This window comes from Hibiscus syriacus, unplaced genomic scaffold (assembly GCF_006381635.1).
Source record: "Hibiscus syriacus cultivar Baekdansim isolate YM2019G1 unplaced genomic scaffold, ASM638163v2 tig00111402_pilon, whole genome shotgun sequence".
Lineage (NCBI taxonomy): Eukaryota > Viridiplantae > Streptophyta > Magnoliopsida > Malvales > Malvaceae > Hibiscus > Hibiscus syriacus.
Window position 1 is genome coordinate 2,307,653 of NW_024063082.1, and position 15,689 is coordinate 2,323,341.

The 15,689-nt window shown below is 34.2% G+C and overlaps 2 protein-coding genes and 1 pseudogene across 2 annotated transcripts; all 3 read left to right on the top strand.

Annotated features, from left to right (window-relative positions):
• Window positions 1-403: 403 nt before the first annotated feature.
• Window positions 404-5,226, top strand: LOC120161942 (annotated as a pseudogene).
• A 942-nt stretch (window positions 5,227-6,168) lies between these two features.
• LOC120161943 (cysteine desulfurase 1, chloroplastic-like) lies at window positions 6,169-10,311 on the top strand. Its single transcript, XM_039172137.1, is given in 11 exon segments — window positions 6,169-6,391; window positions 6,471-6,604; window positions 7,149-7,308; window positions 7,418-7,492; window positions 7,494-7,605; window positions 8,165-8,310; window positions 8,387-8,459; window positions 8,557-8,620; window positions 9,296-9,395; window positions 9,528-9,686; window positions 9,952-10,311. Coding segments are annotated over 11 exon segments (1,380 nt in total). The 5' UTR covers window positions 6,169-6,205; the 3' UTR covers window positions 10,123-10,311.
• A 3,690-nt stretch (window positions 10,312-14,001) lies between these two features.
• LOC120161944 (epoxide hydrolase A-like) lies at window positions 14,002-15,537 on the top strand. Its single transcript, XM_039172138.1, has 2 exons — window positions 14,002-14,738; window positions 15,180-15,537. Exons 1-2 carry the CDS (start codon window positions 14,029-14,031, stop codon window positions 15,427-15,429), a joined length of 960 nt encoding a protein of 319 aa, XP_039028069.1. The 5' UTR covers window positions 14,002-14,028; the 3' UTR covers window positions 15,430-15,537.
• The last annotated feature ends 152 nt before the right edge of the window (window positions 15,538-15,689 follow it).

Sequence of the window (15,689 nt, forward strand, 5' to 3'; positions counted from 1 at the left end):
AAATTCAATCGAAATTTATCGAGTTAGAATCAAATTATTATCCTACGTAAATCAATGTTTCCATTGCAGATTTAACTATAATCTTTTTAAGGTTTGACTAAGTTAAGATTGAGTTTAAAAACATTATAATTAAACGATTACAAGAATCACTCAAAATTAAAGCAATTTACTCTTACAATTTACTAAAAAACTAGACAAAAAAAATAAACGAAAAAAGAAGAAGTGGGTTTTATTTAATTAAGAGAACACCAAAACCCCAACCTACAAATTCTAGTAATTGAATCAAATAAGCAAACTAGAACGGAACAAGAAGGAAAAGAAGAAAATAGAAAACAGTTTTCCTGTCCTCTGTCTTTTCATTCTTTCATCTGAATTTACCTCTCTCTTTCCTTCTTTGTATTTCTCTATCTCTCTCTTTTGTCTTTCTATATCTCTATCTCTCTCTTTGAGCAAATTAATTAGAACAGTAATGTAACGAAAACAACAAGAAAGAAGTCAGGAAATGTTCATGACTTGTAAAAGCATTTGCAATGGAAAACCCAGATTTTGCTTTGCAAAAATCGGTGTTCCTATTTTGAGTTCTAATCGAAGGACAAAGCTTTGAAAAAAACAAAGGGTACCCAGAGAAAAAAAAATCAGAAGCTATGGAAGGTTAAGCTCCTCAATCTCGGATCAAAATTTTGAGATTTTTTTACATCTGTGTTAATTAACGTTTTCCCTTTTGGCTTTTTGGTATTAAGGTTTTTTTGAAGTTCATCAATTGTGAGTTCACTGTAATATGTAAATAAATTTGCATGTATGGAGGAATGTTTGGGCAAAAAACCTAGCAGCTTTTGTAAATTTGCTTTTTGGCCCCCGGTGGGTTGTTTGGTTGTTCGGAAAATGAAGAAATGTAAAATTCTAACCGTGATTTTTGTTTCCAGCAAAAAGGTTATGATTTTCTTCTTGAATTGTAGTCTTGTTTGCTTTAGAGTTTTTTTGTTTTTAAGTTTTATTTTTAATGATTTAATGTTGTTTAGGGTACATTAGAGGGAAGTGGAAACTGGGGACTGGGCTTATATTACAGGGAGGTACAAGAAGTTAACAACAGCTAATACAACCCTAATGTGTGATTGTCTAATGGCTTTGCATGTGTAGTAAGTTGTGGAACTATAAATTTTCGTGTAATGATTTAACCTTGAAACATTTGCTTTTCTGGTGTAATGATTTTTAGTGGTCTTTAATGATATATAGACATGGCTTTTCGAGCTAGCTGTTTTTAGAACCTGTGCTTGCTTAGGTTTTGATTTAGGGCGATCCAAGGGAATTTCCGGTTACGAAAAGTGCCATAACCAGAGGTACTTCTAAAAACAAGAGTGAAATATCAAGAACATTGCGTGTGAATGTGTAGGTGAATAAAATGGCCACGGCTGATGGAATATACTGAAAATTTTCTGTTTAACTCCTAGTAATTTAGATGAGGTTTTTGTTTTTGTTTTACTTTTTGTTAATCGGATTTCCCTCTTCCTTGTGTTACACTAATTCATGTAGTTGGCTCTTACCCGCTGTACTTCATCTCCTTGATAGAAATTTATCAAGCATACTTATCCATGATGGCTCTGATTTGTATCATGACATAAAACTTATGAGAACTTTTGAACTATTTTTATCTCTATCATGCTTAATGTCATCATATCTAATATATTTTATGACTTCTCTGCAATCATTTTAGATTTGGGTGAACTGCAGACTGAAGAGAATAAAGTTTCTCTAGATGTTGTGAACAAGAAAAGAACGCTCAAGACACCGGCCCAAGTGTCGGCTCTTGAGGATGCCTACAAAGGTACTAATTCTTCCCTTTGCATGTTAATTAAATGTTTCTTTTCTTAGGTTTCAGTGTTTCAGAAGGAGTTTGGTTCTTTTTCCAGAGCAAAAATTTCCTTCGGATGAAATGAAAGCACAACTGGCAGTACAGATTGGGTTGACAGAAAAGCAGATACTAGTTGGTTTTGTCACAGAAGGTTGAAAGACAAAAGGAGAGATGAATCCTACCCTAATGGGTGACAAAAAACATTCTAGTGGTGTTATTCAGGATCGTGGTAGTGGGCTCAGGCAAGATTCTTGTGGCAGTATTAAGCAGGGTGATTATCGGAATATTGATCCGAGAGAGGTTGAAAGTCAAAGGATTTATGGCCAAGAGTTTCCTTCTGCTCACCTCAAATACAAGGGCAGGAGTCATCAAAATCCATATGATGATCATATGGAGGATACATCTTCTGAAAGTAGTTTGTCTTTACATGATCAGCCTTTTTCTGAAAGTATGGACCCTTGTGAAATGAAAATTTCTTCTAAACTTACTGAAAATAGAGCAATTACAAAAATAAACTCCAGGGGTGCTAAAAGCATTGGTTATAAGTCATCAGGATATTTGAAGGTTAAGGGTGAAACTGAAAATCCTGCTATCACTGCTGTGAAGAGGCAGCTAGAGAGGCATTACAAAGACAAAGGTCCGCTACTTGGTATTCAATTCGATCCACTTCCACCTCGTACGTTTGTGTTCCCAAGTAGCAATCCGGTCCATGGTAAGTGCAGTACCGAGATACTTGTGTTATACCAACTATTTTCATGGAAGTCTTTTTCCTAAGCTTTGGAATCTAGAGATTAAGCAGAATAGAAGTGTTTCATTATTATATTTGAAATATTGTTAGCTTGCTTTCAAGATTCTTATCCATGTTATAGGGACCCAGGTGTTAGTGTTGGATGCCGGTCTGTGTCCAACACCGGTATATTCAATTATTTCCTAAATTTTTCTTTACTTTTGAAGGATCATTTCCCTGTACTCATGTCTGAATATGTGCCGGACATGGGTACTCCAAGAAAAATGAAGATTGAAGAGTCCAAGCTATATAGAAAAAATCTCTAAATTAACAGCTTGGAATTGACAATGAAATAGGATAGATATATTTGAATCTTAAGTAGAGGCTTTGCGTGAACAAAAACATGTTTGTCTAAAGCATGACATATTTTCATACTGCACTAATGAGACAATAGCTACTTAGGAATATCTGTGCCATACTCTTTCTTCTTTCTTCTGTAAGCGTTCCTTTTGTCTGCATGCGAGTGTGGTCTTTTTGCTTAATGTCGATCGTGCATCTTTAATCTAAAAATATTCAAAACCTCATTTGTATCTTCAATTTATTGCTTTGGGTAGAACCAATATGCTTTGGAAATTCCCGACAGACCCATTCTCTTGATATCTCTGGCGTTATAAAGCAGCCCAGCCGTAACATTGTAAGTGGACTCTCCGATGCTTTATTTTCCCATTTTAGCATACTTAATCGACGCTCAAGCTATAATTATATCATAGATCTTTTAGTTGAACTGCAATACAAACAATTCCAGCTATAGCTTTTGACATTGCAGCTTGAAATGGCTCACTGTGATGCTTTGTAAGAGCATTGAGTGCCCTTTATTCTTGGTAAAGGATACATGGAAGTCGATCCAATCCATCCAATTAGAAGATATATCGATCTTAGTTATGTTAGAAACTCGTATTTAACCAGGTGGGTATCATCTTCTTCTCAAGAAATGTTATTCAAAGTGATTTTTTGTCATATGTCCTTTTTCTTTTTAATGGCCTTGTAGGTAGATGTACATAATTCCAAGATTAGTTCTCAGGATTCTCATATGGAGGTTGCCAAGTCTATAACTGTGCATGGATCAGAAAGGCAGGACAGAAAATCTCGTCATCAATTAAAATACAAGTCTTCATTAGATATCTACAACTGTTCTGCCGAAAAAAATACTCTCAGTGATTGCAAAAGAACCACAAGCTCAAAGCTTGCTGTTGAAAAGTCAGGACCGGCTTCTTTTTCTAATCATCCCGACCCCTATGGTGTGGAAACTTCCAGTGAACAAGAAAAGCCATGGTTGCATGATGATGATAATCATACCTATAAGGCCTTAAAGAATGGAAACCTATATAGAACTTCAAATTCAATACATGGGTACAATGTATCCCTGTGCACTGAGAGAGGGTCATCTTCAAGGGTTGCAAAGGTGTCATATTTTGGCTTATTTCTGCTCACTGCTTTTATCATTCAGCAGTTTATGTGGAGAATGTTTAGTCATGAAATTGATTTGTATCACATAATGTGCAGGTTGAGAAACTTGGTGGAGAGTGGAAGACAAAAAAGGAGTGTCCTGTTAAAGTAAAAACCGATCTGAAAAATGACTTGAGAGTAAGCTCACGCTTTAGATGGCTTTTGGTAAATAAGAATATCATGTACTGATGTTTTGCTTTTGACATTGTTTCGTATCTTAAGGTTAAAAAACAAGTCAATGTTCAATTTCCTCAACAAGATTGTGTGGCAAATGCATCACATGCCAAATTGCCTCTGTTGACAATCAGACTAAAGGGTTAGTATTTATGTGCTTTTTACTAGTTCTTATTCTATGTTACTATATCTAAGATGCGAGTCTCGGACATAGGTATGTGTCCGACATGAATGGGTTAAATATTTTCTATGTTTTTCCATGTGTTTGGAGAGTCCTTAGAGAATTATGTATTTATGTCCCCATATCCCGTGTCTGGAAATGTCTCTGACACAGAATCTTCGAGAAAAAATGATTGGCTATCGGAACAGCATTAATACGTGTGTTAGTGTGCCTTTCAAGTGATGAGGAAAACGTAACCCAATTGTCGTAGTTAAGCATCCTACCTATCGAAAACCAATTTCGCGTAGGCTGAGAACGTAAACAGAACAGCCATAAACCTTGTAAACTAGAACATTTTTGTTATTAGTGAAAAGCTTAGCTTAGTTGATTTATGCATCCATCCTTATGAGGTGGTATGATGGTATCAAGCGGGTCAGGGTCTGAATCCAAGCATTTGCAGTCTTCCCTCTGTCCCATATTTATTGCATTTTATAGTAGTTTTCAACCTTTGAAACTTTTTCTTATCTCACCTAGATCTTCCATTGATGTACCGTCTAGCTTCAGTGAAGATGCAGAAACTGATTCGTCCTCGGATTGACGATGGTCGGTGATGCATATGGTTAATGGATTGTACAGTGAGGCTTAATGTGTTATCTTTTGATTACTCAAGTAGATACCCATATTGACGTTTGCTTTTGTACAGCTTGAGAAAAGTTTGTCTTCCATGTTGCTGACTGGAAAACACTGGTAGGAACATTAAGCAATTTTGTTCATTGTACATTGTCGTTAAAAATTGTTGTTCCATATTTATGTAAAAAAAAATAGTTGTATTATTTTTAAGGGTGAATCTCATCTAATTTATCATTTGCTCCTTCGAATTATTGTCGTGCTTTTTACACATTTTATGCTCAATCCACAGGCACATTAAGTCATTTCTTTCTTTCGTTTTTATTTCATAAAACCTTTTTGCCCTACAACCCTAGAATGATGGAGGAGAAACAAATTGCCTGGAAAAGCTGAATAGATCTTTCCCTTCAAATGGTGAAGTCCACGCATGTGAACCTGCAGTTGAAGTTTTGGCCGTAGCCACTACGCTGTCCGTTGATCCCACAATTGGTCCCATTTGGTGTCAATCTCATTGTTGGTTTAGCACTTAAACCATTTCAATTAGGATAATACATGTGAATGCTCTTAATCGGAGATGTCAACCGTCCCAGCCAGATTTCCCCATGCCTTGGAGAAGAGGATAACCTTTTATTCATGTGAAAATGTCACGTCAGCAACATGTGTTGACTGTTAGTTAATTAACCGTTTTTCATCCAATATATATATGTTTTGATGTAAAATTAAAATGTTTGTTTAAAATGTTCTAAAAAAAGAATATACAGCAAAATGATTACTTGTACGAATGTCGGAGGATATTTTTTTCATTATGCTAAAAATTTAATTTGATGATATTTTACAATTCAAAGCAAAAAAAAATTTGATTTAATTTTTTAAACAATTGAAGGTCGTTTTACACCTTTAAGCCTTTTATAATTAATTATTTTTTTCCTAAACAACTTTTATTTTGATATATAATGAAAAAAACCTCTATTTTGTGCATTGAACTATAAAAGAGAGAGAGAAGAAATTAAAAAACAGGCCTAAGGGCTTAAGTTGAACAAGCCCAATAATTTAAAGCCGCCAATTCTCTCACCGGGTAAAAGAGTGGAATATAATGGACACACAGATAAGCAAATGGCAGCCATTAATAAAAATTTGCAGTTTGTCTTTGACAAATACAATTATGGAAGGCGTCGTTGTAAAACTCCCTTCTTTCCCATTTCTAAGCCCTACTATTTCACCTTCTTCCCCTTACTCGAATTGTCGTCTAGGTTTCCGCCGCTTCTCGGCTTCGCTTTCCGCCGCCGTTAAAAAAGGCTCCGTCTCATTAGGCCACTCAACACGACCCGACTTCCCCATACTCCACCAGGTCCTTCAATTTTCCTTCTTTTTTTTTCTTTTCTTTTTTGGTTAATTTCAGCTTATTAAGTTTTTCTTAAATTTGGCAGGAAGTAAATGGGTCGAAACTTGTTTACTTAGACAATGCGGCAACCTCTCAGAAACCAACGGCAGTGTTGAAAGCTCTGCAGAATTACTACGAAGCTTACAATTCAAATGTTCACAGAGGAATCCATTATTTGAGGTACTCCCTTTTCCTCTCCTCTCTTATGAATTCTTTTCAGAAGCTAATCTAGGAAACAAGTGAATAGGATAGGGCATTTTTGAGGTTACACTATGGAGTTTTGTTAACTGTTCCCCTTATGGCGTTAGTTGATATTCTATTTATTGCACTAACATTGTACTAACTGCAGTAGCTTATAATTTACTTTGTCGTTTTCAAATGCATCTTTAGAAAGTACCACATGGCACACTATTTCAAAATCATACCATATAAACTAACTATCTTTTCTCAACGTTCGAATCATAAATGAAGTGGTTAGTTATTTTATTTAATACAAAAATAATATTTTTGTAGCATATTGATTAGCAATAGAAATGTTGTAAGGGTGCAAGGTAGCATGTACTAACATCTTACTTCAAATACAACAGTTTTGTTAGAACCTTGTTGCATCTTAGTTATATGTCCTCTTGTAAGACTAGTTGATTGCTTTCTAGCAACTTTATAGGAAGCAAAGATCTAAACATATGTATCTTTTTCCTTTGTTTTACATTGATTATAAATACAGTGCCAAGGCAACTGATGAGTACGAGTTGGCACGGAAGAAAGTGGCAGCATTTATTAATGCATCAGATTCTACTGAGATTGTATTCACAAGAAATGCTACTGAGGCTATTAATTTAGTGGCTTATTCTTGGGGTTTGTCCAATCTAAGGCATGGGGATGAGGTTGTGTTAAGTGATCAATCTTTTGAAAAATATAGCTTTTCTTTTTTTTTCATGTAGGGTAGTCGTTGGTGTTCATTGAATCATGATGTTTGGTAATTTATGTTTGCAGATTATACTTACTATTGCTGAACATCATAGTGCTATTGTTCCTTGGCAAATTGTGGCACAAAAAACGGGTGCTATTTTTGAAATTTGTAAGTTTAGATGAGAACGAGGTTCCAGATGTAGAGGAGCTGAGGGGGATGATTTCTGAAAGAACAAAACTTGTAGTTATTCATCATGTGTCTAATGTGCTTGGTAGGTTTCTGTTTACATCTGCTGTCCCAGTTTTGCATGTGAATACTTCTAAAGAATACAAATTAATCTTCTTCCTCTCATGTTTTTTGAGTTGGTGACATTAATAAATATTTTCATTTGTGAATTGAACTTGGCCAAGTTTTATTTGAGTCTTGACGAATTGGATATGCACATGAAGTACCTGCATTTTCCCTTTCTGTTTGAGAACACTCAATCAGATCAAGTCAATATGTATTTTTAGTTGAGAGTTGGAAAACAAGTTTATGGAAATGCAGCTTATTGGAGGTGCTTCTAGTTTCCATGTAATCGTTTTTATTGGCCAATATCCCCAAATAACCCATGCAATGCCATATTGCCGCCCCTTCCGCTGAAAAAAGTAATAAGATTGGAATTAACAGAAAAAAGTAGATTATTGTGGAATAAATCATCTGATCATACTTTGTTCGTCTAAAGTTATTGATGGATGATCTCGTTTTCATCATTATCAACAGTTTTCTAAACATGGGATTATAATTAGCATGATTATATTTATTGGACCAAAATTTTATTTTTCTTGCAGGCTCAGTTCTTCCTATTGAAGACATTGTGATCTGGGCTCATGCAGTTGGAGCAAAAGTGCTTGTAGATGCTTGTCAAAGTGTTCCCCATATGGCGGTTGATGTCCAAGGTCTTGATGCTGACTTTCTTGTTGCTTCTTCTCACAAGGTTTGTGTGTTGCCTTATGTATGATATAAGCCATATATGGACAAGTATACATAGTTAAGGAATAAACATGTTTCAGATGTGTGGGCCTACAGGCATTGGATTCCTATTTGGGAAGAGCAATCTGTTGTTAGGCATGCCTCCATTCTTAGGTAAGTTCTTATTATAACAGTTCTGAGTATCTAAAGCTATGAGAATAGGGTCGGGAAGTAGTGTAAAGCTGATCCTGAATGATTTTTCTCCTTTTAGGTGGTGGAGAAATGATCTCTGATGTATTTTTAGATCATTCAACATATGCAGAACCCCCGTCCAGGTTAGTGATCTTATCCTCATCTTAAAAGTATTCTTTGATAAAGTCTAAAGAGTTCAAGGATGACAGTTTTTAATTTGTTCGAGTTGTGTATGTGTGGTTAAATTGGCTTTCTGAAGAGCTGAATATGAGTCCTATACCCCTCCCCCCTTCCCATTAAACTGTTACATCGTTAAAAGTCACTGAACATGGACAAAAAATACGTTAAGATCAATGTCATGGATATACCTTGACTTTTCTTCTTCTTATTATTATTATTATAAGTATGAGGTCTGAGTTAATCTCACTTTTAACTACCTGATTTTTCTCTCTCTACTTTCCACACTGTAATGAATCCTCTCTAGGGTGCTCCAACTGGTAAGATCCATTTATGGTGACTGGTGAGAACTGTACATGTAACTTTAAAGAGATCAAGGGCAATGAGCTTAACATATTATCAAGAGACTAACGTACTGCAACATACACATGATTGCTCAAAGTTGAAGAACTAAAATATGGAGTGTTCTGACTTCTGAAAATATTGCCAATGTATCTTCACCTGTGAACAAATTTTTAAAAGTCCAGAGAAGACACTCAAAAGAAAAAAAAAATGAAAAACAGACAATGTTGTCATCCTAAGTATTTTATATTTTGTTGCATATAATGGCTTATTCTGTTCTTGCTCTTCAACCTGATTAGATTTGAGGCTGGAACACCTGCAATCGGTGAGGCAATTGGATTAGGGGCTGCAATCGATTACTTGTCTGGGATTGGCATGCAGAAGATTCATGACTATGAGGTGAGTTACAATTTTTGCCGTTTGCACATTTTGTTCCTTAATCATAAGGCAGCTAGACCAACTTAAAAGCCACTTTCTGGTAAGCTGTGACATTTTCTTTCCTGTGCTTATGTTGTAGTTTTAATTTTGTAGATGGAGCTGGTCAATTATTTATACGAAAAACTTTGTTCTGTTCCAAATATTCGGATCTATGGTCCAAAGCCTTCTGATAACATTCACCGTGCTGCTCTCTGTTCTTTCAATGTCGAGAATATTCATCCTACAGATCTTGCAACTTTTCTAGACCAACAGGTAGCATAATATATAAAGAATAGAAGTATAATACAGTCTGGTTTTTCTTATCCTATCTGTTTTGTTTGGCATTGTGGTTAGTTTCGACAACTGCCGTCGAAATATTATGAATTGTGAAACTCTGATTGGAAACCCCATAAAGAACTTGTAGGGCTAGAATTTATGGCTTGAACCACCCTTTTCGGATGCAAATTTAGTTTATATAGAATAGATTTCAAAAAGGATGTTTTTATATTGAATGATAACATATTCCGTTTAATCTCAGCATGGGGTGGCTATCAGATCAGGTCACCATTGTGCCCAGCCTCTCCATCGCCACCTAGGAGTCAACGCAAGCGCACGTGCAAGCCTTTATTTCTACAATACCAGAGAAGATGTCGATGAATTCATCCGATCCCTCGATGACACTGTCAGCTTCTTTAACTCTTTCAAGTAGAGATTTTCTTGTTTTCAACATAGGGTTGCGTCAACCATTCCTGTATACTACATTACGTTGCTTATGAACAAGTACATCTTTACACAGTGAATCAATGTATAAGTGTACGGTCTGTTTGGTGTTTGAGAGAATATTGTGTAACAAGTCGGTCAAACACATACCCAGAACCTATACAATCTCTTCATTTTAAATGTCCGACAGGGATGAGTTTAATTTTTCTCTCTCAATAATTTCATGTATTTGGAGATTCTTTTAGTAATTATAGACGATTGTGTTTGGAAATGTGTTGAATATGATTATAAAAAAATTATTTTAATAAAAAAGTATTTTATTATTGATTATTGATATAATGACTATAAAAATAGTGATTTTTTAAAATTATGTTTTTATTTTTATCAATATAATTTTTCATTTTTTTTTTAAAAAAAAAGAGAAATATTTTTTTATTAAAATTATTAAAAATATTATTAAATAAGGTAATACTTTAAATATAAATGTTTTAGACTATTTATTTATAAGTAAACGCCTATCAAAATAATTATTTTATCTATTTTAACAGATAAATAAAAAGTAAGCGCCTCGTCTGAATATGATTCAGACTATTTATTTTCGGCCTTTCCTTCTCTTATCTCGAAGGTTCACGTGAGTTTTGCCAACCCTATACATAAAATATACTTCATTCTAAAAGTAGTTGGATCGAATCCAATTTCGCTTTGCTTTCCAATTTTCAGTTTGAAAAAGGATAAGAATCTCACGTCACATTTATATAATTTTAAATATATACATATTTAAAAAATATATCAAAATTTTCAAAGAAAACTTTTAAAAATTTAATTTAAAAAATTCTAATTTCAATCTCTAAATCTATGTTAGTTGTCGACAAATTTTCACCTGATCACACATCTACTAGACGATCAATTACTTGACAAAAAGTCACTAGAACATTAGTCAACGAATCAAAAATGGAGCTGACGAATCACATAATCCCAACAAATAACAAAGTTACAAATTGTGACATCACGCGATCTTGACATTTAATCGACGATAAGGATGATAATGTTTAACTAAGAGTGCATTTGGTCCACGGAATGTAAAATTACCAGTGAAAATGTAAAATTATCAAAGAATAGGATTATTGGGAATGTTGTATTTTGTGTTTGGTTGGCTTAGCAGGAATGTAAGATTATTATGTTTGGTTAAAGAAATAAAAGATTATTGGAATGTATATTTGACCAAATTGTCCTTATTATATATTTATTTTTTAACAAGTTGAAAAATATTTATATATTTTCTTTAAAAAATTTAAATTTATAAAATTTATATAATTTTTTTTACAAAATTGAAGATATAAAAAGGTTTAATGAAAGAGTAAAATTTCATTTTAACCCCTGAACTTCATATAAAATTTTAATTATAGATTTTTTTGTAAATCTAAAATAGTTTAAGGCTAAATTTGTAATTTAATCTTCGTAAAATTTTTATTATTCAATGACAGAAGAATGATATTTTTGGAAAAAAAAATTAAGGGCATTTTAGTCTAAAACGCCGGTAATCCAACAATACCTAAGGAAAGGGAAGTAATGACATCCCCGGTAATATATTCCAAAAAATCCACTATTGGTAATTTTACATTACCGGGAATGGGATTCCCAGACTAACCAAACGGGGAATGTGGATTTCATTCCCATAGGAATCCCACATTCCCCCATCCAAACGTCCCCTAAGAAGTTGGCAAGAACTACATCAGCGACGATGACCGTAGCCAACAAGGGATCTAAGGTTATGGTTAGGGGTTCTAATTTTTTAGGAATTTGAGTTTTTTTTTTATAATTTAAGAGAAATTAAAATTTTCTAAATATAATAATTTTTTAAGTTCTTTTTAAAAATTAAAGTTGTTTGAATGTGATATGTCACTTAATAGGCTTTTATAATGATTATTACAGTCGATACATCTAAAATAATATTTGTAACGTTGGACATCTAGATCAGTCTAAAAAAGTATACACTAATTTAATAAAAAAAATAGTATAATTTAAGCCATTAATTCTATATTAAGCCTCCACAAATAGAAATGTTACAAATTTTATTAGGATTTCTTCAACAAATAGAAAAATGAAACATATGATTAAGATTTATTTGAGAGAATGATTGAATATGAAATGTATAAAAAAAAAGGAAATTCATATTAAAAATATAATAAAATAAAAAATAAAAGTTATTAAGACATATGTAAGACATTCATTAAATAAATAATTTATTTTAACACTAAACATATCAATCTTAAAATAATTATAAAATAAATTTTGAACAATTATTTTAATTAAAAATATTAAACATTTAAAATAAAAAAATAAATATAATTTAACCTTTTCCCCAATAAAATATAGGGTAAACTATATGTTTAATATCTCAATCATCACTTTTATTTCATTTTGGTCACCTAATTATTTTTTTAAATCACATCTAACGTTATGTTTTAGTTTCATTTTGTCATCTATCGTTAAAAAATTAACATAACTACTGACATTACATTTTTTATTTTTTAATAGTGATATAACATTATATTATAGTGACAAGTTAGGATCACTGATTATTTTTTAACAGCAGATGATCAAAATAAAATTAAAATTATTATGTATAATTTTAAAAAGAAATAGTTAGATTACCAAATAAAATAAAAGTTATAATTGGAGTACTAAACTTGTAGTTTACCCAAAAATCTAAGAAGAAGAAGAAAACGTGCCTATCAAAAAGTAAGCAGGCCCCGTCTGAAAACGTTTCAGACAATTTCTCTTCCTTCTTTCCTTTTTCTTATATAGACGGTTCACGGCAATTTGGCCAAAATGACACAAAAATCAAAACTATTACCTATTTTATTTTATTCTGAAAATTGTAAATGGATAGAATCAAATTTCACTTTGGTTTCCAATTCCCACTGTTAAAAGGATAAGGATCGGCTGCACACTAGGATGGTAAACGGGTATAATTTTATAGATTTCGTATCGTATCTGTTCTAATTAAAACGGAGATGGGCATAATTTTAGCGGGTAGTGGGCGAGTGTGGATTTATAAAGTGGTACCCGTCGTGGGTCGTGGGCGGGTAATGGGTTTGAGACATTACCCACCCCGCATCCGCCTTGCATCCGCCTTGCATCCGCCTGCCCCACATCCGCCCACCCAGCTAAATATCTATTAAATTTTAGACCATTATAAATTTAGGTGTAATTTTAGAGACTAATTTATAAATTTTAATATTGTATAATTTATAACATATAATTTATCCAAATATTAAGGATATTTAATCTTTAATTAAGGAAATATTCGGCTCTTTGATTAAACTCATAATCCCACTAACCACATCACTTTTCATGTTCTTTAGCTCATGCTGTCAATCCAAACACAAATTAGCCGTATTATAAGCATTAACATCAAAAGCAGCAGTTTCCATGTTCTTTAGTCCCTCAAAACTCATATTAGATGCACTATGAGCATTAACATCGAAAGTAACACAACAATCAAGCTCTACGACTACATGCTCCCTACAATCTCTCTTCATAACATTCGTAGAGCTACTCCTTTGACAAATTGAAACATACGCTGCTACCTCATCACGAACTGTCTGGGAATCAATTCCAACATCCCATTAGTTTGTTGTCAGGCGGGTATAGATGGGTATGTCGCTAGTGGATAGTGGGTATGGGGATAGATTTGAAAATGTACCCGCGTGAGCGGGGTGTATTTGAAAATTTGTACCCATCATAAATGGTGGATAGGTGGTGAATTGAAAAATATTAGGTGGGTATGAGGATGAGAAGGGGTATCCGCACTCGATCCGTCTGTATACCATCCCTACCACCGCTCATATTTAAGCTTAAGAAAGTAATAGACGGTGAATAAGAGATTAAGATGGAGGGGATTCAGCACAGAACAGTGAGCGTCAATGGCATAAACATGCACGTTGCAGAGAAAGGAGAAGGCCCACTGATTCTCTTCCTCCATGGCTTCCCTGATCTCTGGTACTCATGGCGTCACCAGATCACTGCCTTAGCCGCCCTCGGCTACCGTGCCTTGGCGCCGGACCTCCGCGGCTACGGCGGTACTGATGCGCCGGATTCTGTCTCCGACTACACTTGCTTCCACGTGGTGGGGGACCTCATCGTGCTGCTGGATGCGGTTGCGCCAGAGGATAAGGTGTTCGTCGTGGGTCATGATTGGGGCGCCATCATTGCTTGGGACCTGTGCTTGTTCAGACCGGACAGGGTGAAAGCCTTGTTCAATTTGAGTGTGCCGTTCATCCCTTACAATCCACGGTTTAAACCGGTCGAAACATGGAAAGCTTTCTTTGGGAATGACCATTACATCGTCCGGTTTCAGGAACCCGGAGTAATGGAAGCGGAGTTTGCAGAGATTGGTGTAGGAAGAGCAGTGTTGGATCTGCTATCGTACCGGGTACCCGACCCACTTCTTTTACCAAAGGGAAATTTGTTCGGACATCCACCGGATGCTCCGGTTGACTTGCCGCCGTGGATGTCACAGCAAGACGCCGACTACTACGCCACCCAGTTCGAGAAAACTGGCATCACTGGTGCTCTCAACTATTACCGCAACTTTGACCGGTATCTCTTTCATTCCTATTTTTCCCTGAACTATTTCGAGTCTAAAACACATTTAGATCATTGAATTGGTTTTCTAATTATGCTCTTAATTAGGAATCTAAATAATACGAGATAAATCCTAAGATATTCGAATTTGATTAGGATAAAGTTAGATCAATATTGATTTGAATAGATTTGAGTTCAAATTCGACTTTCGCCATTAACATAGAAAAATAATATATTAAAATTTTATTTTTTAAATTTAATTCTTAATAATATTAATATTTATATTTTTTTTCTAAATATATTGTAAGATTTGTATGTATTTAAAATTCAGAAGTTTGAGATTGATCTTTAATCAAATTAGCCTAAGGAGTTCAAGTTCTTTTAGCACAAGTCAAGATTCAATAATCGAGTTATCATGACTGAAGTGATTTTATTTGTTTTGGTTTGGGTTGATAGAAACTGGGAACTGTCGGCGCCATGGTGGAAGAGTGAGATAAAGGTGCCGGTGAAATTCGTAATGGGTGACCTTGATCTTGTGTACACGATGCCGGGGATGAAGGATTACATACACAAGGGAGGGTTCAAAAGAGACGTGCCGTTGCTTGAAGAAGCACTAGTGATTGAAGGAGTTACCCATTGGATCCACCTAGAAATTCCTGACCAAATCAATCAACTCATGTTCCATTTCTTCTCCAAATTCCATTGAAATCATGTGTTGTATTCTCAAAATAACTTTGTTTTTATTATTCTTCAAGCTCTGTATTTTTCTTTCCGGATATTTCAAAGTAATATTACTTTTGAGTGTTTTTTTTAATAATTGTTTATAGTTATAGTATTGAATCTATAATTTTATGGATAAATCACTCCAATAGTCATTGAATATTTAGAAATATTCGGAATACTTGCCCTTTTATCATAAAAACGAAAACTTTTTATTAGGATTACTAGTGTTAAATATTATTTTAT